At 42.6% G+C, this 24,623-nt stretch overlaps 1 protein-coding gene across 8 annotated transcripts in view; it reads left to right on the top strand.

Annotated features, from left to right (window-relative positions):
• The window catches only part of LOC121307063 (ubiquitin-associated protein 2-like), a 41,888-nt gene extending 20,271 nt beyond the window's left edge, over positions 1–21,617 (top strand). The window contains exons 8-27 of one of the 8 annotated variants that reach the window (XM_041239221.1): positions 4,775–4,875; positions 5,368–5,420; positions 5,876–5,946; positions 6,268–6,454; positions 8,501–8,714; positions 9,220–9,530; positions 9,962–10,134; positions 10,529–10,757; positions 11,418–11,457; positions 12,286–12,472; positions 13,967–14,033; positions 14,802–14,997; positions 15,132–15,223; positions 15,997–16,044; positions 16,274–16,355; positions 16,726–17,049; positions 19,441–19,548; positions 19,731–19,798; positions 20,106–20,297; positions 20,671–21,617. In XM_041239221.1, coding sequence (XP_041095155.1) covers positions 4,775–4,875; positions 5,368–5,420; positions 5,876–5,946; positions 6,268–6,454; positions 8,501–8,714; positions 9,220–9,530; positions 9,962–10,134; positions 10,529–10,757; positions 11,418–11,457; positions 12,286–12,472; positions 13,967–14,033; positions 14,802–14,997; positions 15,132–15,223; positions 15,997–16,044; positions 16,274–16,355; positions 16,726–17,049; positions 19,441–19,548; positions 19,731–19,798; positions 20,106–20,297; positions 20,671–20,766 — 2,839 coding nt within the window. In that variant the 3' untranslated portion in view covers positions 20,767–21,617. Of the gene's footprint in view, positions 1–4,750; positions 4,876–5,367; positions 5,421–5,875; positions 5,947–6,267; positions 6,455–8,500; positions 8,715–9,216; positions 9,531–9,961; positions 10,135–10,528; positions 10,758–11,417; positions 11,458–12,285; positions 12,473–13,966; positions 14,034–14,801; positions 14,998–15,128; positions 15,224–15,993; positions 16,045–16,273; positions 16,356–16,725; positions 17,050–19,440; positions 19,549–19,730; positions 19,799–20,105; positions 20,298–20,670 lie in introns of all 8 variants that reach the window. The other 7 variants (XM_041239213.1, XM_041239205.1, XM_041239185.1 and 4 more) reach the window with 7 other exon arrangements.
• The last annotated feature ends 3,006 nt before the right edge of the window (positions 21,618–24,623 follow it).

Here is a 24,623-nt window from a genome sequence, read left to right as displayed (position 1 = left end):
AGTATAGCAATCTGCTGGCTTTGATAGATGTCTTCCAAACCAATACAGCCACAAGCTGATGTCCATATCGCAAGGATCAAATGAGTGGAAACCTACTGGTGGGCTTACTGGCCACTCACACCCGGAGTGGGGGTGGAAAATGGCTTCTGTCCTACACAGCACCCTAGAATGAATGAATGAATGAAAGTATATATACAGTACCAGTCAAAAGTTTGAGTACACTTGCTGGAAACATAATTGACAATGTTTTACATCGTATACGTTTCTGTAAATACTTAAATGAAAACACGTTACAATATACAAAACGTGAGGAGTATCAAAGCAATGTTCAGTAAAATTGAAAATTGTCTCTAAATCTTGGATACCTCAAAATAGCCACCCTTTGCCTTAATAACAGCCTCACAAACACGAGGCATTCGGTTAACAAGTTTCAGCATGAAATCACCTGACATGTCTTCCCAGCTCTTCTGCAGCAATTCCCAGAGATGTGAAGCACTTGTGGATAACTTTGCTTTGACTCTTCTGTCCAGTTCATCCCATACAAGTTCTATGGGATTGAGGTCTGCAGACCCTGGGCAACCCAAGTCATTAGATTGAGTTGTCCTTCACTTTTCTTCTTCGCCAGATAGTTCTTGCACTACTTTGAGGTGTGTTTCAGGTCATTATCTTGCTGAAGAATGAAGGACTGCCAAACTAGCCGTAATACTGATGGAATGGCATGCCTCTGAAGTATGCTATGATAGCCATGCTGGTTGAGCTTGCCATGGACTTGGTAAAGATCACCAACTCTGTCACCAGCAAAGCAACCCCAGACCATGACACTGCCTCCTCCATGCTTGACAGTGGGAACCACACATGCAGAACTCATGCGCTCACCCTCTCTGCGTCTTACAAATACTCGGCAGTTGGACCCAAATATTTCAAATTTTGACTCGTCGGTCCATAAGACCGACTTCCACTCCTCAAACGTCCAGTTTCTGAGTTTTTTGGCCCAGGCAAGTCTCTTCCTCTTATTCTGCACTCTTAACAATGGTTTCTTTGCAGCAATTCTTCCAGTTAGGCCAGCTTCACACAATCTCCTCTGAACAGTTGATGTTCTGTACTTCTAGTAGCATTTAGCTGAGCTTGTATTTCAGGGGCAGTTAATTGCCGGTTTCGCAGATTTGTGACTCAAAATGAACTTGTTCTCTGATTCTGAGGTCACCCTTGGCCTGCCTGACCTTGTTTGGTCCTCATGAGTGCCAGTTTATTCAAATCGTTTGATGGTCTTTGCCCCAGCAGTTACAGACACTTGCAAAGTTCTTGCAATTTGTCTTAATGATTGACCTTCATTTCTTAAAGTAATTACAGACTGTCTTTTTTCTTTGCTTAACTGAGCATATTTTGCCATTTTCTGCTCCCTTACATTCAGGAATGACACTTGTGCCTGTGCTACCTACATTTATAGTAATCATGGACCAAAGGTGATTTAAATCAGTTCAAACCCTGAATGCATCAAATATTTCCCCTGTACATCCATTTTAAAATGTTTGAAGTAGTCAAATAAATAAATGTACATATATCTAAAGCGAATGCACTTTAAAAAGCCAAACCAGCGAGAACACAGTAATATTACATTTTAAACAATTATTCAATAAAAGGAAAGTTAGTAAACGACTTACCATTGCCTAGTCAGTACCCTCTCGTCTCTGCTCCACCTTGCAGGATAAGGCGTCAGGCTTGCTGTTGAATGTGGCAGTTAGTCACACAGATCTCTCTAAAATGAGAGACAGCATGCTCTTCAGTGATTGTCAGCATTGAGGCTCGCACAGCAGTATTAATCCTGTTAACGGTGTGCAGGTGGCCGTTGGGATTAAAACTCTTAAAAGTGCATGCATATTTGGAAAGGTACACATGGCAATAATCTTAAATTATTGTTAGATAGTTTTTCCCCACAGTCGATTTGCAGTTTATTTGTTAAATGAAGACAAACTTCAGCTTCCTCCATATTGACGTTGTATAAAGTACACGCTAGTAGTAGACTTTCTCTATTGCCCAATGTGTCCGATGTTGGCAAGCATGGAGACACGGCTTTCATGAGGCTATATCATACGTGTCATTTTGAAAGAGGCAGTTCAATTCATAAAGTTGACAACCTAGTAAAATATGATTCCACATTGCTCTCAGATCTTCATTACAGTGCTCCCTGGTTCACTTTCCCAAAGAAGTAACAAACGAATCATCCAGTCGATTTGGTCATTTTCTCATCCGTTATTCATTTTCACATGTCACCATTTCCACTGCTGAAGTAGATGTAAATTAGTCTGTTTCTTAAAGATTAGACTCATTTGTTTTGACACGTTGACTGCCTCACTCCAGTTAATTAGTCAGCAAGTTTGGTTAAAAAAAACTTCACATTTAAAATAAAGTTGGAATATAGAAACGTCTGGGACTTTCTAAAGATCTGCGGCAGCTGCCTCACAAGCTATCAATCAAACACAGCTTGTACATGATTTGTTGTATTAGAGGAAGATCCCACCCCAACATAGCAACACAATAACTACTTTGCTTTGATTGGTTAAAGCCTGTGACATCTTAAATAGTCCTTTTGAGCTCCTGCCTTTGGGGTGCACAGTTTATAAATAAATAAATAAATAAAAATAACAAATATGTAAATTTACTTAACTTGGCATTGACTTAGGCACAGATTTGAGAGGGCCTGTGTACTAACTGGGTACACCCCTGGCTTGCTCTTTAAAAAAGAAAGTCTTATATTGTCGTACTTCGCTTGATTTCATGGGCTTGCAGCCATCCTGAATTTCTGTCGAAACTGGTGGGTTTAATTTTGTTGTGTTGTTGTCTGTAGCAGAAGAGCTGCTGCTAGTGTATTTGAGAAGTGAAGGCGTGTGCAGCACGCAGCAGACTAGATGTACTCGTGTGTGATACTGGAACTCACTTTGACAAACAAGCATCTTTCTGTCCAGTGAGCCGTCAGAACGCATTTAAAAAATAAATAAACCTCCTTTTCATTTTTAGCGCATTGCTCCATTATGCGGTTCAGGGACTAACTTTCATTTTAAACAATAACTGTACTCAGACCCTCAATCCAATGCTGCCGCGGCCGGGATGGAAGTACGGTGTGCCGAAAGGCTCAAGACACAGCAGTGCGAATAACACGCGTAAAAAAATAAATAAATAATCTCCCAAAAAATTGCAGAAGTTAACTGTGATTTGATTGACAGCCCTAATATTTATGTATTTATTTATGTATGTATGTGTGACAGGGATGGTGTTGTGGTGACATCAGGCCAGGTGCAGGAAGAACAGCAGACAAGCAGTACTGCTTATTTTTTATTATTACATTTTATTTTTATTTATTTAATTTAGGGCTGCAATGAAGGGTACATTTTGACCTTCGAAGGTTCGGAACACATTACCGAAGGAAGGTTCGAACCTTTGATACCTTTGTTTATTTGATTGAAAATCCTATTTTACAGGTAATCCATATAAATGCAATAAAACATTCACATATAGTTTAAAATGTGTTACATGGAACAGTAATCATGTTTTTATAATTTAAATAAAAATACACGTTGTTTATTTACACAAACCTTCGAACACAATAACATATACTGCTTTAATTGTTCTTTTGTGTGTTTAATGAATCAGTATAGCGAATGTTAGAGATGTAATTTCCAACTGGTACAAACTGAATCAAAGTATTTTCAGATATCCCTATCTCACATTTTATTTAAATAGTATTCACTGGTAAGACTATATGGGGTGCAGTGTCAGTTTTACGGAGGGCAATGTTGAAGCACAAGCTACAGTAACAGGTCCTTCATAATTGAAGACAATATATAAAAATAAATAAAACTCTGCAAAAAGAAATTCTATTGTAAAGCCGGATTGTAATCTACTTAGAAATGAGCATGAATCATAGTCAAAATGAACAGTTTTTTATAATTATTTATGTAATTGACGGAGTCTTCAGTTTATCAATTGCGTTTCTTCATTTAAGTATTTCTGGTGATTTTGAGAATACTGATTCTCCTTGGATATGAGCTGTTTTTTAAATTATATAATAAACTATTTATGTATAATGAGCATCAAAAGAAACTTATCACTTATATTTGGATAAAATTCACTAGATGTGATCAAAAGATGACAAACTCTGTTTTAGAGCAGGTGCGGTGACTTTATTGTGCTGATTTAACAGTTGACATCACGAAGATGCTGCAAAATGATCTGTCGATCTTGGGCATGTGTTGTGACTCTTGGTCTCCCAGTTAGTGGCCTGTCATTGACAGTGTGTGTCTGGTTAAACCTACCAGGTTTGAAATTGCTGGCTTTGAGCACCCAACACGGCGAGCCACAGTACGCTACCCTAGTCCAGCCTCCAACATGCCGATTGCATGAAGGCGCTGCTCTCTTGACAGATTGATTTAAAAAAAAAATATATATATATATATTCCCCTGTGATTCTTTTATTGCTTTTATTCAGTCTTGCAGTTCAGCAGCTGAGCTCATCCATATCCAGTGTCCAATCAACTGTCTCACTAACTAGGTGATTAAGTGCATCTGCTTCAGTCACAGTCACTCAAGCTTGTCATGTTTAGGGATAATCGAGTGAGTAAAAAGAAACCAAAAACATTTTGTCTGTTTTGAATTTTTTTGAAAATAAGTGTTAATAGTGATAAGTTTGTTTTGATGCTCGTTTTATCTGTCTGTGTGTGTATAAATAAATAAATAATCTTGGGGGGTGATGCAGAGTGTTCTCTCTGTCTTTGTGCAGAACCTTTAACCCAGCAGACTACACAGACTCCTCAGCGTCTGGGGGAGGTGGGTCTAAGACAGAGGCCTGGGAGTCTGGTAATGATGGAGACGATGGGACAGGTAGACCAGCGTTCATTTTCAAACATACATCGTTAAAACGAGGAATGTAGAAATCCAGAGAATCCAGTCATTTCACTGCTTTGAGTTTTATACACGATCTACCGTTTAACTACCGTTTAGAATGAATGCTAAAAGAAGCCGATTTGAAGTCATTAACAAACGTTTCCACTAGAAATTCAGAATTAAAGCCTTGAAAGACTTGTACTCGACACGTTTTTTCACTCAATGTATTTAGTGCTTCTAAATTTACCACAATTGGTGTGATTTCATTTAACTAACTTTGTCTAAGTTTATTTACTTACGTTTAATTTTAATCTGACTGAATCTCTGTGTAAGAAACAAAGCCAGGCAGTTCTCTTTAGAAAATCGCAGGGCTTTAGCAATCCCATGGGAAGCATTGATGTGAAATCTTAAGGAAGCAAAGCAAAAGTAAAGATTCCTGGAGCGTGGCCTGCCTGTTCTTAGCGCTGTCTGTCTGGGTTCTCAATGCAGGGGCCTGGAGGACCACCATGGATGATTGGGCAGCTGAGGACTGGAATGAAGATGTAAGTTGGTGGCAGAGAGATTCAACATTTGATTAGCTGACTGGTTTTCATGTGTTGAGCTATTGTTATAGCTGCAACTTGAGGAACTGCCTGCCAAGATTTGTGGAACAAATGACCTTGCAAAGTTATTCAGCATACTGTGAGTGGAGGGCGTGGTCAGATTGTACACCCTGACACCTAATTGGACCAGCTATTTAATGTTATATTTTGGTAACGCATGTCTGTGCTTTTATTTGTCTTGGCCAATCGGAATCAGCACTCAACCTGCTATGGATATTTGAGAATCCTTGGAGTTATTTTTTTAATATATCAATTTGATTTTAATGTAGGTTCTTGGTTTAAACCCTCAAGTGGTTCATATTGCATTAGTTTACTGGTAGTCTTGTTTGCAGTTTTTTTTTTTTTTATAAAACAAAAAAACAATTTATTTTTAATCAATATTATTCATTTTGTAGCTTTCTGAAACAAAAGTATTCACTGCATCATCTGCTTTGCCCAATGAAAACCACATCACACCTGGACAAAGGTAAGGCACCTTGCCTACAGCGTCTCTCATAGCCCCTGTGGAGGTTAAATCACATCTCCTGTGTTCTTGCCTCAGAGTGCTTATGCCTTGCATAGAAAGCTTAACATCAAACATTAAATGATACTGCTTTTGTAAACTTTGATTTCTCCATGCTGTCAGATTAACTGCACAGTAATGACATTGCTGTGCTATTGTCTGTTTTCTGAAGTTTCTGAAAGTAGAATTGATAACCAGGTAATAGAGGGAGACCTGGGTCAGTTTGGGTCATTTTCAAACTTTAAATATTCTTGAACACTGTTCTGGTTCCTTGTGTGCTTTCAGCATTGATCTGGTAGCGTTGCTTCAGAAGCCAGCTGCAGGGGGTGCAGTGGGGGAGCTGAACTCGTATGACCCCTCCCAGCAGCATCAGCAGCAGAGCCTGGGCAGTTCACTAGTGTTCACCAACTCCCAGATACACTCGGGAACCAGCAACTCCACTGCTGCCAACCCCTACTCTCACCACATGCTGGTAAGGAGCCTTTTAATGAGCTTTTCTGGGATCCTTAACGAGCAAGTAGCGGGGCTCTGAAAAATACAGCATTGGACGTCCCCATGTGTTGCTACAGCTGTTTAAATAACGTACCTGTCATTTTTCTTTTCGTTAACATTTGTTAAGTCTTTACGCTTATAAATGTAAACTCTCAAGGGTAATTCAGGTGTCTGCTTAGTGGACTCTGGTTTGAGGTCAGAGGTGTGTCCTCTCTGATCGTTGTCTGTGCACTCGGGTTTGAGGTCAGAGGTGTGTCCTCTCTCTGATCGTTGTCTGTGCACGCGGGTTTGAGGTCAGAGGTGTGTCCTCTCTCTGATCGTTGTCTGTGCACGCGGGTTTGAGGTCAGAGGTGTGTCCTCTCTGATCGTTGTCTGTGCACTCGGGTTTGAGGTCAGAGGTGTGTCCTCTCTCTGATCGTTGTCTGTGCACTCGGGTTTGAGGTCAGAGGTGTGTCGGGTTTGAGGTCTCTCTCTGATCGTTGTCTGTGCACTCGGGTTTGAGGTCAGAGGTGTGTCCTCTCTCTGATCGTTGTCTGTGCACGCGGGTTTGAGGTCAGAGGTGTGTCCTCTCTCTGATCGTTGTCTGTGCACTCGGGTTTGAGGTCAGAGGTGTGTCCTCTCTCTGATCGTTGTCTGTGCACGCGGGTTTGAGGTCAGAGGTGTGTCCTCTCTCTGATCGTTGTCTGTGCACTCGGGTTTGAGGTCAGAGGTGTGTCCTCTCTCTGATCGTTGTCTGTGCACTCGGGTTTGAGGTCAGAGGTGTGTCCTCTCTCTGATCGTTGTCTGTGCACTCGGGTTTGAGGTCAGAGGTGTGTCCTCTCTCTGATCGTTGTCTGTGCACGCGGGTTTGAGGTCAGAGGTGTGTCCTCTCTCTGATCGTTGTCTGTGCACTCGGGTTTGAGGTCAGAGGTGTGTCCTCTCTCTGATCGTTGTCTGTGCACGCGGGTTTGAGGTCAGAGGTGTGTCCTCTCTCTGATCGTTGTCTGTGCACTCGGGTTTGAGGTCAGAGGTGTGTCCTCTCTCTGATCGTTGTCTGTGCAGAGGTGTGTCCTCTCTCTGATCGTTGTCTGTGCACTCGGGTTTGAGGTCAGAGGTGTGTCCTCTCTCTGATCGTTGTCTGTGCACTCGGGTTTGAGGTCAGAGGTGTGTCCTCTCTCTGATCGTTGTCTGTGCGCTCGGGTTTGAGGTCAGAGGTGTGTCCTCTCTCTGATCGTTGTCTGTGCACTCGGGTTTGAGGTCAGAGGTGTGTCCTCTCTCTGATCGTTGTCTGTGCACTCGGGTTTGAGGTCAGAGGTGTGTCCTCTCTCTGATCGTTGTCTGTGCACTCGGGTTTGAGGTCAGAGGTGTGTCCTCTCTCTGATCGTTGTCTGTGCACGCGGGTTTGAGGTCAGAGGTGTGTCCTCTGTCTGATCGTTGTCTGTGCGCGCGGGTTTGAGGTCAGAGGTGTGTCTCTCTCGTTGTCTGGTGTGTCCGGGTTTGAGGTCTCTCTGATCGTTGTCTGTGCGCTCGGGTTTGAGGTCAGAGGTGTGTCCTCTCTCTGATCGTTGTCTGTGCGCTCGGGTTTGAGGTCAGAGGTGTGTCCTCTCTCTGATCGTTGTCTGTGCACTCGGGTTTGAGGTCAGAGGTGTGTCCTCTCTCTGATCGTTGTCTGTGCGCTCGGGTTTGAGGTCAGAGGTGTGTCCTCTCTCTGATCGTTGTCTGTGCGCTCGGGTTTGAGGTCAGAGGTGTGTCCTCTCTCTGATCGTTGTCTGTGCACGCGGGTTTGAGGTCAGAGGTGTGTCCTCTCTCTGATCGTTGCTGGGAGGCACTTTTTTTTTTTCCTACCCGTATTCCAGAATAGACAAACCCCAATTTATATTTTTCTGCCCAAATTTGAAAGAATATTCTACATAACAAAAGTAATTCCACAACCCTGAGAAGGATTCTTGCTTGACCTCAAACCTTGATAGCTAAACGTCCACTACATAGTCGCTGTACATTTAAATTCTGACATTTTAAAGATGTTTAATTTCTTCTCCCATGGCAGTCCTCTGTCCTGAGCTCAGGGTTTGGAGAGCTGGGGAGCTCCAAGCTGCCTTCCTCTGCGGGCTCTCAGATCCTGGAGCAGCTGAAATCCCCTGGCCTGGGACCGCTGCCCTCCCAGCAGATAGGGGTCAGCGCTGTGGGGAGCAGCAGTGTCAGCACCTCCTCTTGGGACATCAAACCCCTTGGCTCTCAGACCACTGTCCTCTCGCAGTTCAGTAAGTACACTCCTCACGTTCCCAGGGGCCCCTGAACCAGCTGTGTTGGCAATGCTACCAGACATTTACTCATGCTTTACAGCCACTGCCTTCAGCAGGGAATGGCTCTCAACCCGAGCTGTAATGAGGGATATGCTATATTTAGGAGACACCTGAGCTTGTTACATATACACTGGCTAATCAAGTTCTACTAAAAATTAATAATTTAGGTAGTAAAACTGCTGTGCAATAGGAGTCTTATTTTTGTCCTTAAAGCACAATTTATTTAAATTATTTTTACTGGTAAGGCTATATGAGCTGCAACAGCTTGTCTGCAAAGGCATCCCATTTTTACAAGGGGCAGTGTTGAAGCACCGCAACAGAATAGCAAGGGCTTCAAAAACAATATAAAATAACCCTTGGCAAAGAGGGTTGATGATGGAAGTGGAAATGATATTCTGAATGCTAGTAACCATGTCTCAGCCTAACCCCTGCCCTCAATTCTGATGTCTGTTCTGTCCAGTAGGCTTTAAGACACAGCCTGAGCCGTCCCCTGTGTTGAGCCAGCTGACCCAGCGGCAGCAGCAGCAGCAGCCATCGCTGCCCCTCTCCTCCCAAAGCAGCTCCTCCATGCTGCCCCCACCCCCTGGTCTGGACACCTACCTCCCTCAGACGAAGCTGCGGGACCCCACGCCGCCAGACTCTGCTGCCGCCGCTGCTATCGTCACCGCTGCCAAACTGCTGCACATGCCTCCGGGCACAATCGACACACAGGCAGCCAGCACTCAGCAGAAACAGCTGAAGGTGCAGAAACGCAGAATACCTCCCACTTCTAAGGTACTGAGCGGCACAGCTCCCTTCCAAGGTCTTAATTTGTGTGGTAGCTATAGTGCAGGGGTGGCCAACCCTGGTCCTGGAGAGCCTCAGGGTAGCCTGGTTTTTGTTTTACCCCAGCCTGTTAATGATGTAGTTGACTTAATGATTGGGCTTAATTGGTCAATTACTGTTTGTTCCAGGTATTTAGCAATTGATGATTTGGAGCTACCTACAAAACCTGCAGGATTGAGGCTCCCCAGGAAAATGGGTGGCCACTCCTGTATAGAGGAGTAGAACACCAGAAAGTTGCCTGTGTGAGGGAGATTGATTTGTTTGTTTTATTCGGATGTGTAAAGACTACTGTATGTATACATAGAAAATTGTGTGTGGCAGCTGTGTTGTTTTAATTGCACACACACCCATGCTTGTTTGTGACTGACTGTGTGTTTTAGATTCCATCTTCAGCAGTAGAAATGCCTGCATCTGCTGACATAACAGGGTTGACTTTCCAGTTTGGAGCCTTGGAATTTGGATCAGAACCTTCTCTACAGGAATTTGGTTCAACGGAGAGCAACAGCGACACCCCGTCACAAACACACAACAGTCTCTACTCGGAACCTGTGAGGTAACCGAGCTGTCTCCAGACCAGTCACGCTGTGGCCTGTGTAATCATGTGAACAAAACCTACATGCTGCTTCGGTCTAAATGTGTTTAAGTTAACTAGTAATCATCATTGGGATGAACCATTCTTTTTCATAGACATGGAGATAACTGTATAGGGTGCTGTACGATAGAAGCTGATATCAACTCCACAAGAGATCAGAGTGGCTACCCATGCGTGGCCTTGGCACATGTTTTCACCTCGAATGGGTGAAAAAGGTTCTATCTTACACAGCACCCTTTTACTGTTTAAAAAAAAATTATAGAATATAAGGTTAAAGAGAATGCATACATGTGTACAATCAGATCTATGGTAAAAGTTTTTATTTTTTTGTTGAATTGCTATTTCTTCCGCACAGCGATTCCTTGAGCAGCTCCTTGTCGATGCCCATCCCTGCTCCAGACTCTAGCTACTGTCCCCCAGTGGTCACGTCCTCCAGCCTCCCTGCCTTACCCCAGAGCTCAGTCCCTCCGGTGACGTCTCCTGGGCCCTCCTTCGAGCAGAACGCAGTGCACAGCAGGATAGCCTTCCAGAGCAGCCTGGCACCATCGCCCCAGGAAGAGCCCCCTGCCCAGACCACAGTCTCTGTGAGTCATGCTTCTACAGCATGGTTTGCCTTGGGAGGAGAGGCCTTCAAGCACATAACTGACTTTGTGTGTTTGTATACCTTTTCAGTCTCCTTCAGGGTTCACCACCATATTAACCCTTTGCAGTCCATTTATTCAGCGCTTGTCAGGCACGTCGGGTCCAATTTATTTTCACAAGCGCTGTTTAATTTTTTTTTGCAGAGTAAATAGGATTGCAAAGGGTTAATATACTGCATGTGAAACTGAAATGTATTCCGCTGTCTCTGGAAGCCACACTTGTTAATGAAAGCTTCCCCAGAAGATGTAACCCATCACCTGTACTTTATAGAAGCACACATCTTACTACTACAGTCTTGTGAAACCATTATTTATTGAGCTTACTAAAAGATATTTCACATTAAGTGGAACAATCAGTTTCCTCATGTATTTGGTTCAACTCGCAATGATAAATCCACAAATATTAGCGATTTTAAAGGAGAGACGGTTATTAGATGGAATGTGCTATCGAACACTATTAAAGTATGCATTGGAGCAGTTTTTATAATGGGGATTTAGTTCTAAGGTAGATAAGTGTTATGCAGTATAAATGGCTGGAAATAATATGTAGATGGTTCTGAAAAGAAAGAGTTACTAACACTTATTTATTTATTCCAATTACAGAATGGCTTCAATGGAGTAAGAACACCAACAGGTCTAGACAGTAAGTACTTTGGTAGATATTAATTCCTTGAAGACTGGAACGTTAAATACTTCTGAATTGTGTGTGGGACGGTGACAGATTCCGTTTTATAATGTAGCTTGTCATTTTAGGAGTGATTTTTATTGTGAATGTATTAAAAGCATAACTAAATCTAGCATAACTTGTCAAGTGACATAAATGAGACATTTTATAACCCTTAGTCACTAATTCAACTCCTGTGTCCAATGAATAGGGGTGTATCAGTACGTTAGTCTCACAGTGCGATTCAGATCTTGATCTGCAGGCTGCGATTACGTTCTGTATCATGATGCATGTGATTGTCCTGATTTACGTACATTTTAATGATGGACCATTTAATGAATGGGAAGAGTGTCTAACCATACCAGCTGTAAACTCACTTCATTCCAGAACCCCTTGGTGATCTAGCGTGAGCTCTGTTGTGCTTTTGGTCTTTTATCACAATACAAACTGTACATTCTATTATGATACAATGTATCCTCTAAAGAAAGTATCCTGATTTCATCGATACACGATGGATCATTACATCCCTGCTAATGAATTCTGAAAGTAGTGAAATGGGACGTCCTGCCTAATCCAGGATACAAACATTAAGGTGTCGGAGAGCAGCCACACTTCAGCGCTTTGGGATGTTCAGGAGCCTTGGTGTTACTCACAGGAGGCTGAGTGTTGCTTGGTGTCTTAACCACAGCTCAGCTACCAATGATGAGAGGCTGGGCGGGAACCAACAAGCATACATTCCTGCAGAGATCTTCATGTCTTTTTGTTAATTTATTAACAAACGGAAAACTTTGCTTTGCAAATTTCCAGCTACATCGACTGCCTCCACCCCAAAGCCCGAGTCTCCATCACTTCCATTGAGCATAGGACCCCTGCCCAGCAGCGCCCCTGCAGCTTCAGCTCTCCTGCCCAGCTCAGTACCCCAGCACTCGACAGCACTGACCAGCATGGGCCAGAACAGCGAGCTCTCCACAGCACCACTGCAGCAGCTCAGCAAGTACGTCTTCCTGTCAACTGACACATTAACCATTCTGATCTGTCTCACCACAGGATAACAGGTGCAGCACACCCAGTAAAAGAAAACAGTGTGATTGAGTGGCTGATGGGTAGAGCTGTATAAAGGTGGTACCAGACCTACTGTTGGGTTTAAGCACCTGAACAAGGTTTCTCTCCACCACTACATAGAATACAAGGTGTGGATATCCCCAATTTAGTCATCCAGGCACACTTCTGCAACCCCAGGATGAGACTATGATGCCTTCAAGCACATAACTGCCTTTAAATGTGTTGAAAAACCTTTTAGGCAGAGTCTCCTTCATGGTAATCTCTGGCCTGCAGTGCATCTGTAACGCCATTGCTATGGAAATGCAGCGCAGCAGTGCATTTAGAGTAAACTCATACCAGCCATTGCTGTGGAAATGCAGCGCTGCAGTGCATTTAGAGTAAACTCATACCAGCCATTGCTGTGGAAATGCAGCGCTGCAGTGCATTTAGAGTAAACTCTTACCAGCCATTGCTGTGGAAATGCAGCTGCTGCAGTGCATTTAGAGTAAACTCTTACCAGCCATTGCTGTGGAAATGCAGCGCTGCTGCATTTAGGTAAACTCTTACCAGCCATTGCTGTGGAAATGCAGCGCTGCAGTGCATTTAGAGTAAACTCTTACCAGCCATTGCTGTGGAAATGCAGCGCTGCAGTGCATTTAGAGTAAACTCTTACCAGCCATTGCTGTGGAAATGCAGCGCTGCAGTGCATTTAGAGTAAACTCATACCAGCCATTGCTGTGGAAATGCAGCGCTGCAGTGCATTTAGAGTAAACTCATACCAGCCATTGCTGTGGAAATGCAGCGCTGCAGTGCATTTAGAGTAAACTCTTACCAGCCATTGCTGTGGAAATGCAGCGCTGCAGTGCATTTAGAGTAAACTCTTACCAGCCATTGCTGTGGAAATGCAGCGCTGCAGTGCATTTAGAGTAAACTCTTACCAGCCATTGCTGTGGAAATGCAGCGCTGCAGTTACCAGCCATTGCTGTGGAAATGCAGCGCTGCAGTGCATTTAGAGCAGCCATTGCTGTGGAAATTGCATTTAGTGTAAACTCTTACCAGCCATTGCTGTGGAAATGCAGCGCTGCAGTGCATTTAGAGTAAACTCTTACCAGCCATTGCTGTGGAAATGCAGCACTGCAGTGCATTTAGTGTAAACTCTTACCAGCCAATCAGATGGCTGCAACAAGTTCTCTTTTCACCTAATTAAACATAGGTGGGAGAGAAGTGCAGACTTTTGTAAATTCTGATTGTACATGCAGGTATATGTCTGTAGATGGCAGTGAGGTATTTTTTTCTGGCTGCTGAAGATGCACATTAGGACTGTGTATTTACCAAACAGGGATGAAACACACATCTGGTTAAATGAAGCTGCAGGTGTAGCCAGGGGTAACTTCCTGCTCACAATTCTCTCTCTCTTCTCTCCTTTTTTTTTTTTTAAATATAAAAGCTCGCTGTCTAACCACCAGAACAGCCATTCACCTGCCTCTGTGCTGTCTTCAAGCTCATCACACACAGTAAGCAACAGTGTTTTCTTTTGTTAAATAGTGTGGTTCTGTGGGGTGAAAGGAGAGCTGTGTTAAACACCTGTACAAGGTGTCTTCCACCACAACATAGAGTACAAGGTGGGAAATTGTAAACACACCAAGAACTACTGCACTAACACAGGCAAGAGAGTGGAACCCCAGGAGGAGGAGACTATGACGACTTCAAGCACATAACTCACTTATGTTCTAACCGATTCTGCACTGCAACATGTGTTATAATAGGGTAGCACTGTACAATGGTGATTTGATTCACAAATTAGGCTAATTCACAACTAATCCATGTTGACAGTAAATTGTACATGTCCTATTGTACGCTCACTATTTTTGAAATTGCTGATGTGCAAGTCAGACGCTGAAATAGAGGGAGTGCAGTGTACTGTACTTAGACTGTAAATTGTATTCTGTTGAGTTTTTAAATTATCAAATGATAATCTCGAAATAACTGCTGCACCAACAGATTATTCAGATTGAGCTCTTTGCGGAAATCAGGTGCTGACCATCAATTGAGAGTCATTGGCACTCATTACAAATCCAAGCAGCTGTTTCTTCACTTGTTTCACTGGAATGGCACGAGCCTGATCAGCACCAATGACCCTCGCCTGTGGAGAGCTCAATCCAGACAGTCAATTAATTGGTTTGGAGGCGTAAATCACGTGCTATTTCTTTTACAAAGTGTGACTCTGTGGTGCTTTCAGCAGGTGGGACAGGAGGATTTAAGATCTTTGTTGTTTTTCGCAGTACACCAGTGTAGACAGTGTAAGCTCCCTACAGCCTGCCAGCAACTACTCTGCAGCCTCCACGTGTTCCTCCAGCAACGCCTCGGCCATGGTCAACGCAGCCAACACCCTTCACATGACCAGCAGCCTGGGGCTGAGCACCAACAGCGTCTCCATTCCCTCCGCCACGCGCTCCGCGCACCTGCTCTCCTCCACCGGTAAAGGAAGCCTTGGCATGCCGATTTCTAGACTATGAAACAAACCTTTTTTTTTTTTTTACTGTGAGAAATGCAATCCTAACCATAGGCATGTGTAGCAGTGTTTTTAAAATCTTGACTCTTGTCTTCAGCAGGAAAAGCCCCACCAAACCTGTCACAGGGTGTTCCCCCGTTACTACACAATCAGTACATAGTGGGGCCAGGGGGACTGCTGCCAGCTTACCCGGTATGAGAACTGTGTTATATATTCACAGCCTGTTACTGTGTCCCTTTTTACAGGCGCTTTAACCCTTTCAGTCCATTTATTCCGCTTGTCAGGCACGTCGGGTCCAATTTATTTTCACAAGCGCTGTTTATTTTGCACGCACTGTTTTAAAAAAAAAAATTTCAGAGTAAAACAGGTTTAAAAGGCTCTGCACTGCAAAGGGACATCAGTCCTGCATCTCTAGCCAAGCCCCGCCCCTTGTACACTGTATTTTTCACATACCTCTTTATAGACATGCATACTGATAAATCCTCTCCTGATCACTTGTTTTATCACCAAGCTCCTCAATAATGCGATCCAAGTCATTATTTTATTACTATGCATCTCAAAAAGCTCTGAATATCTGTGATAGTCTTTGAGCGCTGGATGTTGAATCTGTTATCTGTATGGGGAAGGGGCTTTGTGTATTGCTCAGATACAAACCCTTTTTTTTTCGGCTTCATTCGTCTCCTATTAGTCTCTCGGCCATTGAAAGGTTTTCTCTGCTTTTTCTGGAGAAAAAATGACTAGAGACCTGTGCTTTGTCTTTTTGATGATGTGGGACAGGGTCCGACACCGGACTGGAAAGGGAAAATCATAATGTCCACAGAGGGTTAATACTGTATTGACACATACTTTTTGGAATCAGCCAGTGAATATTGGATGTTTTATATCTATCTGTAGAACAGTGGTAGAACAAATAGACTTGCTTGTTGAAGTTCACATGCCGTCCTGTTTTATATTCTGTTAAGCAGATCTATGGCTATGAAGACCTCCAGATGCTACAGTCCAGGTTACCCATGGTGAGTTAGTGTCCTGTCCTAGACACACACTTCCACTTCTAAGGGTTTCTAAATGCATTTAGTGGCCAGGTGTGCTGTGGAATTTAAAGTTAGCTGAGTGCACTGTTCTTCCATGCACACCTAAAAAGAAATTCAGATTTGATCCCGAGAGATGCAGCCAAAGAACACAGTACAGTGTGCTGGGTGGGTGCTTTTCAACAAGGCTCTCCTTTGCTATGTTTGTTTTTAGGATTACTATGGAATCCCATTCCCAGGCCCCACAGCAACACTAGCAGGCAGAGACGGAAGCCTCGCCAGTAACCCGTACTCAGGTGGGTTCAGCTTTGTTATAGCTGTGATGATGGCTCTGGTGTTTCCTCAAGAAAGGAAGCAGTTTCTGTGTGTATTCAACTCTATTTCCAAGATTATTCTTGTTGGCTTTAATTATGTTTATTTCTAATATCATTTTAGTAATGTATAGGAGAAAATAGTAACAATTGGTAACTAGGAGCCGATTACCCAGGATCATCTGTTTTGTGTTCCCCCTCTATCAAGCACAAGTTATGAAAATGAACAGTAAGCTCCTTTTTGTAGACTCCACAGCAGTGGTGCATTTGCATCTTTGTTTAGCCAACTTGGTTAAGTAGTAATAAATGAAGCTACAGGTTTTTTTTTTTTTTTTTTGACTCTTGTCTGTTCTAGGTGAAGTGACAAAGTTTGGTCGAGGAGACTCCGCCTCCCCTGCTCCGACCACAAGCCTGGCCCAGCCCCTTCAGCAGCAGAGCCAGACTCAGCAGACCCACCACACCACGCAGCAGGCCTTCCTGAACCCAGCCCTGCCTCCGGGGTACAGCTACACAGGGCTGCCCTATTACCCCGGGATGCCAGGGGTCCCCAGCGCCTTCCAGTACGGGCCCACCATGTTCGTACCCCCAGCCTCTGCCAAGCAGCACGGAGTGGGACTCAGCAACCCCTCCACTGCCTTCCAGCAGGCCAGTGGCTACGGACAGCACGGCTACGGCTCAGGTACCCTGATAAAAAGAGTATTGCACAAGGTGCTGTGAGAGCCATGCTGATATCCACCCTACGAGGGGTTGGCATAGTAGGCTGGAAAATCAGCCTGTATTTTACAGCACTCCACACAGTATCTGTCTATATAGCTATAGATAGATTGGTTTAGATATTATTAGTTCAATACTTGATTAAACAATGGGAACAAGACTCTCATTGCATAGCAGTTTGGTCCATTCCTGGTTTTACTTTGAGTTTTAATAAAACACACCTGCATGCAGTTTGCCACCAATACACTGTGGGTAATGAAAATCTTAGTAGCTGTTTTTTAATGTGACAATTTCCAGCTGATGAGGAGAAATTTCAGATGGCTGTATCAGAGTCAACAATAGATAGAATTGCGCAAGGGAAGGTGGGCAGCTTTATCACTGAATGATTTAAATTAGACCAATAGAAAGGCCAAGAGAGCAATAGAAATGAACATTGCTAAGGGGGCTAAAACCAATTCCAAAATGTTTTTCCAATATTACAACAGCAAGAGAACATTCAAAGAGGAGATTAAATGTTTAAGAGATACAAATGGCAAAATTGTAGATGAAGAAAAAAAATAGCAAATATATTAAATGATTACTTTTCACAAGTTTTTACAAAGGAAGATACTGACAACATGCCCCACATGTCATCCAGTTCCTATCCAGTTTTAAATAACTTTAGCATAACCGAGGCAGAAGTGTTAAAGGGACTAGGAGCTCCTAAAATAAACAAATCCCCTGTGCCGGATGAGATCCTCCCAATAGTACTCAAAGAAATGAAAGAAGTAATTTACAAACCGCTAACCAAGATCGTGCAGCAGTCTCTTGACACAAGGGTGGTACCGACAGACTGGAAAATTGCAAACGTAATACCGATCCACAAAAAGGGAAACAAAACTGAACCAGGTAACTACAGACCAGTAAGCCTGACTTCTATTATATGCAAACTTATGGAAACTATAATAAGATCCAAAATGGAAAATTACCTATATGGTAACAGGGTCCTGGGAGACAGTCAACATGGTTTTAGAAAAGGGAGATCGTGCCTAACTAACTTGCTTGATTTTTTTGAGGATGCAACATCGATAATGGATAATTGCAAAGCATATGACATGGTTTATTTAGATTTCCAGAAAGCTTTTGACAAAGTCCCGCACAAAAGATTAATTCTCAAACTGAACGCAGTAGGGATTCAAGGAAACGCATTTCCATGGATTAGGGAGTGGTTAACATGTAGAAAACAGAAAGTACTGATTAGAGGAAAAACCTCAGAATGGAGTGTGGTAACCTGTGGAGTACCACAGGGATCAGTATTAGGTCCTCTGCTATTCCTAATCTACATTAATGATTTAGATTCTGGTATAATAAGCAAACTTGTTAAATTTGCAGACGACACAAAAATAGGAGGAGTGGCAAACACTGTTGCAGCAGCAAAGGTCATTCAAAATGATCTAGACAAGATTCAGAACTGGGCAGAGTGTAAAGGCACTGCACGCAGGAAATAAAAATGTACATTATAAATATCATATGGGAAATACTGAAATTGGAGAAGGAATCTATGAAAAAGACCTAGGAGTTTTTGTTGACTCAGAAATGTCTTCATCTAGACAATGTGGGGAAGCTATAAAAAAGGCTAACAGGATGCTCGGATACATTGTGAAAAGTGTTGAATTTAAATCAAGGGAAGTAATGTTAAAACTGTACAATGCACTAGTAAGACCTCATCTTGAATATTGTGTTCAGTTCTGGTCACCTCGCTATAAAAAAGATATTGCTGCTGTAGAAAGAGTGCAAAGAAGAGCGACCAGAATTATTCCGGGCTTAAAAGGCATGTCATATGCAGACATGCTAAAAGAATTGAATCTGTTCAGTCTTGAACAAAGAAGACTACGTGGTGACCTAATTCAAGCATTCAAAATTCTAAAAGGTATTGACAGCGTCGACCCAAGGGACTTTTTCAGCCTGAAAAAAGAAACAAGGACCAGGGGTCACAAATGGAGTTTAGACAAAGGGGCATTCAGAACAGAAAATAGGAGGCACTTTTTTTACACAGAGAATTGTGAGGGTCTGGAATCAACTCCCCAGTAATGTTGTTGAAGCTGACACCCTGGGATCCTTCAAGAAGCTGCTTGATGAGATTTTGGGATCAATAAGCTACTAACAACCAAACGAGCAAGATGGGCCGAATGGCTTCCTCTCGTTTGTAAACTTTACGTTCTTAATTTTAATTACCGATTTTCCTTGTGACGCTGGACAGCTTATCTCAACAGCTTTTACAAAGTGAAAAGAGATTCGTTCTGAGCTGCAGCTTGCAGTACAAGAGTTGCACAGTTTTGTGGGAGTTGCTAATTTGCCATTTGGGTTTCTCTTGTAGGTTATGATGATTTAACCCAGGGGACAGGAGGTGGAGAATACAGCAAAGGAGGCTACAGTGGCTCATCTCAAGCACAAGCCAAATCTGCTGGCTCTGGTCCTGGCAAAGGTAAGGGAGGGCTTTCCCTATCAGTAGTGCTATCTTTCTATTAGGCACTGACTGTTAGACATGTAGTTGTCACTGAATTTATACAATTTTGTACGTAGATACAAACATCTAAGAGAAACATGCACTGTTGTTGGTTTGTCAAGAGTGTAGTGCAGAATTACCACTTACTTTCTTTCGCTTAGGTGTTTCAGTGACTTCCAGTAACACAGGAGTTCCTGACATCAGTGGATCTGTCTACAATAAGACACAGGTGAGCCGCTGCCACACATGGATAGACGCAGCTGCATAAGATCTAGACTAGATATGACAGTGGAACTGGCTTTTGTTTACTTGTGAGCTTGAAACCAGTGGATCACAGTTTTAGTGGTTGTGGAAAAGATTTGTTGCTGTTTAAAAACATGCTTCCTTTATGGTATGACAGTACAGTAGCAGCCTATATTAGGCAAACCCTAATGAATCACATTTTTATGTTACAGTAAGGGAATTTGACTTGGGTGGGAAATGTTGGCCTTATGCTGTTAACTTTTTTTTTCTGCTGTGTCCCTTTTGTTGTCCAGACTTTTGACAAGCAGGGGTTTCATGCTGGCACCCCTCCTCCATTCAGCCTGCCTTCAGCACTGGGAGGGACCGGGCCCCTGAACCCGGGAGCAGCTCAAGGGTACGCACCGGCCCCCTTCCTGCACATCCTGCCTGCACACCAGCAGCCCCACTCCCAGATGCTGCACCACCATCTGCAGCAAGATGGGCAGGTACGCCTCCCCTCCCACACCAGGCCTCTCTACTAGTGCTGGGACTGCAGTGCCTGCTCAAAAAAAAAAGAATGAATACCGTTTTATAATGTTCAGTTCAGTTCAGCCAGTGCTGTCAGACTGGGTGAACTGAACATTATAAAACGGTAAGATGTTTGTGTTTTGAACCATATGTGTGACCCAGCCCTTGCCTTTCAATTCAATGGACTGAGATTCCAATTCATTACATCAGATACCTGAATCCTGTGCATCAATTCGCATACATCTGGGCCTGTTGTGTAGTTGAAAGGAAGTCCTGTTTGTGTTGAATGTTTGGAAGCCAGCCAGTGAACAAGACTCTGATGTGTCCTGCCTGCTCTGTCTCCCCCTGCAGGGTGGTTCTGGCCAGCGCAGCCAGCCCAACAGCATGCAGCAGAAGTCACAGGCAAACAAGCCCAACTATGGCAGCTCTCCATACTGGGGAAACTGAGTCAGACCCCCAGGCCCTTTTAATGAAACCTCTAGCAGCAGCAGCCACTGGAGGAATGAAATATCAACAACAATAACTGGCCAGCACAGCGTTTTAACACACGTGTGGGAGAAAAAGACAGTGTTTAATGTGATCTATTGCCCAGCTTTCATTTTTAATTTGTTGCTGTTGTATGTAAAATATTTATGTATGTATTTATATATGTAACAGTAGAGCCTAAATGTGGTTTCTGCATTTGAAGGATTTCTTTTCCATTGTAGGGTTATAAAGAAGAAAAAAAAAACACACTGCATATTGAGAGTATTTTTATTATCTTAAAATCCTTGAACTGAGGAATATTATTATTATTATTATTATTATTACTACTATTAAAAAGAAGCGAAACCTTTGGAAGCGTTTTGTAGCTTGGGTCTCCTCGTCCATGGCTTCAGCTTGTGAAGATCCCTTGTGTTTAAACTGGAGTCTTGTGTTCTTGAACAGTTTCAGGTGTGTCCCACCTCTGTTTTGACACTGCTTGTGAGCAGAGTGTTTCCACAGGTATGTAGGTACTGTGGAGTCACAGAATTACATCTCTAAATATCTTATTTTTTTATACGTGGTGTTATAGCTGTTGGTTTTGAATCAGAATTGACTGTATAAGGATTTGTAACGTGTGTGTTTTTTTTTGTTCTCGCTCATGTCACCTGAAATGTAGAACCAGTTTGAGCCGAGGATGTCCTCTCCCCTCCCTTGTTAGTGTTCCTCAAGTCAGATTTCATTTCTCCCCTGCCCTGCAGCTGTATTTTTGAAGTTTTCATTTTTTTTTATTTTAAACCTGTCACCCACAGAATAAAGTTCTGCGCAGTTCAGTATCTGTGTGTGCCTTCATTGAAGACTCTTTTTTTTTTTTTTAAATGCCAGTATTCAGAGTTTTGTACAACACATTTCATTCACATTTTGACTATTTGGTTGTTAAACATAGACTATTTAATTTGAGATCTGAAACTATGAAACTGGCCTGATTACATGTTTACTTTGTTTTTATCATGATGCAACCAGAAGTCAGCAGAAAATTATTTTAATGTTGTCCTGGGAAGAAACAAATAACTAACCTTTCCCATTGTGTCCCAATACCAAACAAATGCACCCCCCCCCCCTTATTTATTTTATTCATTTTAGAATGTTTTTTTTCTTGCTTGAGCACTTTCATTTCATTAAATCCAAACATTCTTAACTATAACCCCCAGTTTGCATGTTGCCGTGTAGAAGCAGCTGGGGTCACAAATCCCAAGATGCAATTGCATGGATTTCACAGTGGAGCTTGTGTTTTAAAGCAGCAGTCGTGTTCACCGATTTGTGGCAAGGCTGAAGTTCCCGTGCCGACTCATTTTATTAGCATTCGCTAATCGGCAAAACAGTTAAAGAATGTCTTTCCTGCAGTGCCGTTGTCGGAAATGGGTTCAACTCAGCCAAGGAGATGTTTAAGTGTGCTTTGGAATAACATTAAATAGGGCCCGGCTGCGGATTTCAAGTTTTTCAAAACGATAGCTTCAAATACGGCATGTCTGCTGGAATTAGTTATGGCAGGACAGTCCACTCCAAATTTGATTGACCTTTTAACATGACTACCATAGGATATTGTCTGTTGCAACATCCTTATTTTCCCATGTGTATGAAATCTTATGGAGGCTCACTTGTGCAATTTTGCTTTTTGTAAAATGTCTTAAATAGTAGCATTATGAAATCTGATAGTGGATCCTTCAAGTGAACACAAACATGTTTTCTTACAGTTTTGGCCCAGAACCAATATAAGGAACATTTACATCCTTATTAAAACCAAAACTGTAATACAGGGATGAAATCGAGATGCTTTTTATACATTGTAAGAAAACCAGGCTTACTGTTTCCTTAATTTCTACTGAGAGTATAAGCACCAGGCACGACAAACCATTTCAAATCTACTGGAGTAGAGAGTGGTGTTTTGCAAGAGGCAGAAAACAGGAGAGACACTTGTTTTCTTTTCAGTGCTGCATTTGCACACACTCGCACCAGAGTCCAGAGCTCTGTCAGCAACACAGGATTCAAACCGTGACAGCGACAACACAGAAGGATGAACACAGCCCCTTTTAATGCACATGGCTCCGCCCCTGTATGGAAATCAGGATGTGTTTACACACAACCTACTGCTCCTCGGCCACACACTGGACCAACGAGAACACACAGATGGGACCAATCACGAGACACAGAACACAAACAAGCAGGCTGATTTACACACACAGTTAAACACAGCGGCAGTGGGAAACACAATTACACAGATTGCTACAATATGAACTAGCTCTAATACAGAGTAACAGACAATAGGTTAATACTTAACTGCTAGATCTAGACAGTTGGAGATAACAGCTGCTCTCCACCCTTTTTCCAATTGTCCTGAATCTGCAGCATAGATATTTTCTCCAACCTCCCCCCCCACCAGCATTTAATTGCCACAACCTACACATTCCCCTGACAAAATGAGAGGTCCTCTCCTTATCGCTCTCTTCTCCAACACAGACCCTGATTATGTCTCAGCCTGTCTTGACTTGGCAGGCAGGCAACAACTCTTCACTTAACAAAGAACTGATGCCACCCCTCCCGACAGTTCTCAGACACTGCATATAGAAATGGTTAGTCGATTAAATGATTATTAAAATACAGTAGAACCTCATTCATCCGCGGCTCCCTGACGAGTTGGATCTCTGAAATAAAGTACATTTTTGCCAATATATTTAATGCCCATGGTGCACAGACAGAGATGCATGCACCAGTCTAAAACCTGTGCAGCGGATGTCAAGACAGCAGTGCTACAGATGTGAGGATTCATTTGTTGGTATGAACAGCAGAAAGATGCCAGTTCTGTAAAATTAGTTCTCTTGCAGCAGTTATTTAAAGCCCAGCAAACATATTTGGACTCACTGAAACAAAAGACCAGTAGCAGTGGAATTTTTAAAGTGAGGGGCGCTGAAAGCCACTGAACAAAACTGTAACCCCTGTATATGATGGAAACCATGCAAAGCCACATGCCACACCCCCAGCACCCCTAGTTCCAGCGCCCCTGCAAAAGACTATGATGGACTTTGTCAAGGTTCAAAATAACAACTTGCAGCAGTGAATTGTTTAAAAAAAGCTGTTAAAAAAAAAAAAAAAAAAAAACTACACTTCTGTTGGTACATATTTTGTTGAAATGTAAGAGAAGTAAAAATTACACAGCACTTTTTTTTTTTTTTTTTTTTTTTAAAGTAATAAATAGAATTATATTATTTTGAAATCCCGGAAAACTAGCAACATTTAGCTACCATTATTTAATATTAATGTGTGGAATAAACCAGCAATAATACCAGGGGATATTTTTAGCTGTTTTACATGCACTACTCAGTTTATAGGATTAGAATGTTTTATGATCTTACAGCTTTGTAGTATTTTTATTTAGTAACAGAAAAAGCTAAGGAAAGAGGTGTACCCTATTTGAAATTACTTTGCTAGGAGTAACACGATCCAAGTAAACACATTTTAGAACAATATATTGCATACATCTTTAGTAAACACTAACTTGGTTTCCATTACTAGTTTCTGTATTTTACTCATGCATTCTTGTCAGTGACACTTCATTTATCCAGATTTCACACATCCGTGGACATGCCCCCACCATGCAGATAAAGGGAGTGCCATTGCACTAAAATGGTTGAAAGTACTAGAAGTTACATCTGCATGTGCTGTGGCTCGTCAACCAGATATATCTGAGTTTTGGTACTGCCCCAGCATACACTGCGGAATACAGAAGCAGTAATATTGAAAACAAGCTGGTGAAGCCCATGTGTGCAGAACAGTAGGTTCTACAT

This window comes from Polyodon spathula, chromosome 2 (genome assembly GCF_017654505.1).
Source record: "Polyodon spathula isolate WHYD16114869_AA chromosome 2, ASM1765450v1, whole genome shotgun sequence".
Lineage (NCBI taxonomy): Eukaryota > Metazoa > Chordata > Actinopteri > Acipenseriformes > Polyodontidae > Polyodon > Polyodon spathula.
This window is presented reverse-complemented; position numbering and strand designations above follow the sequence as displayed.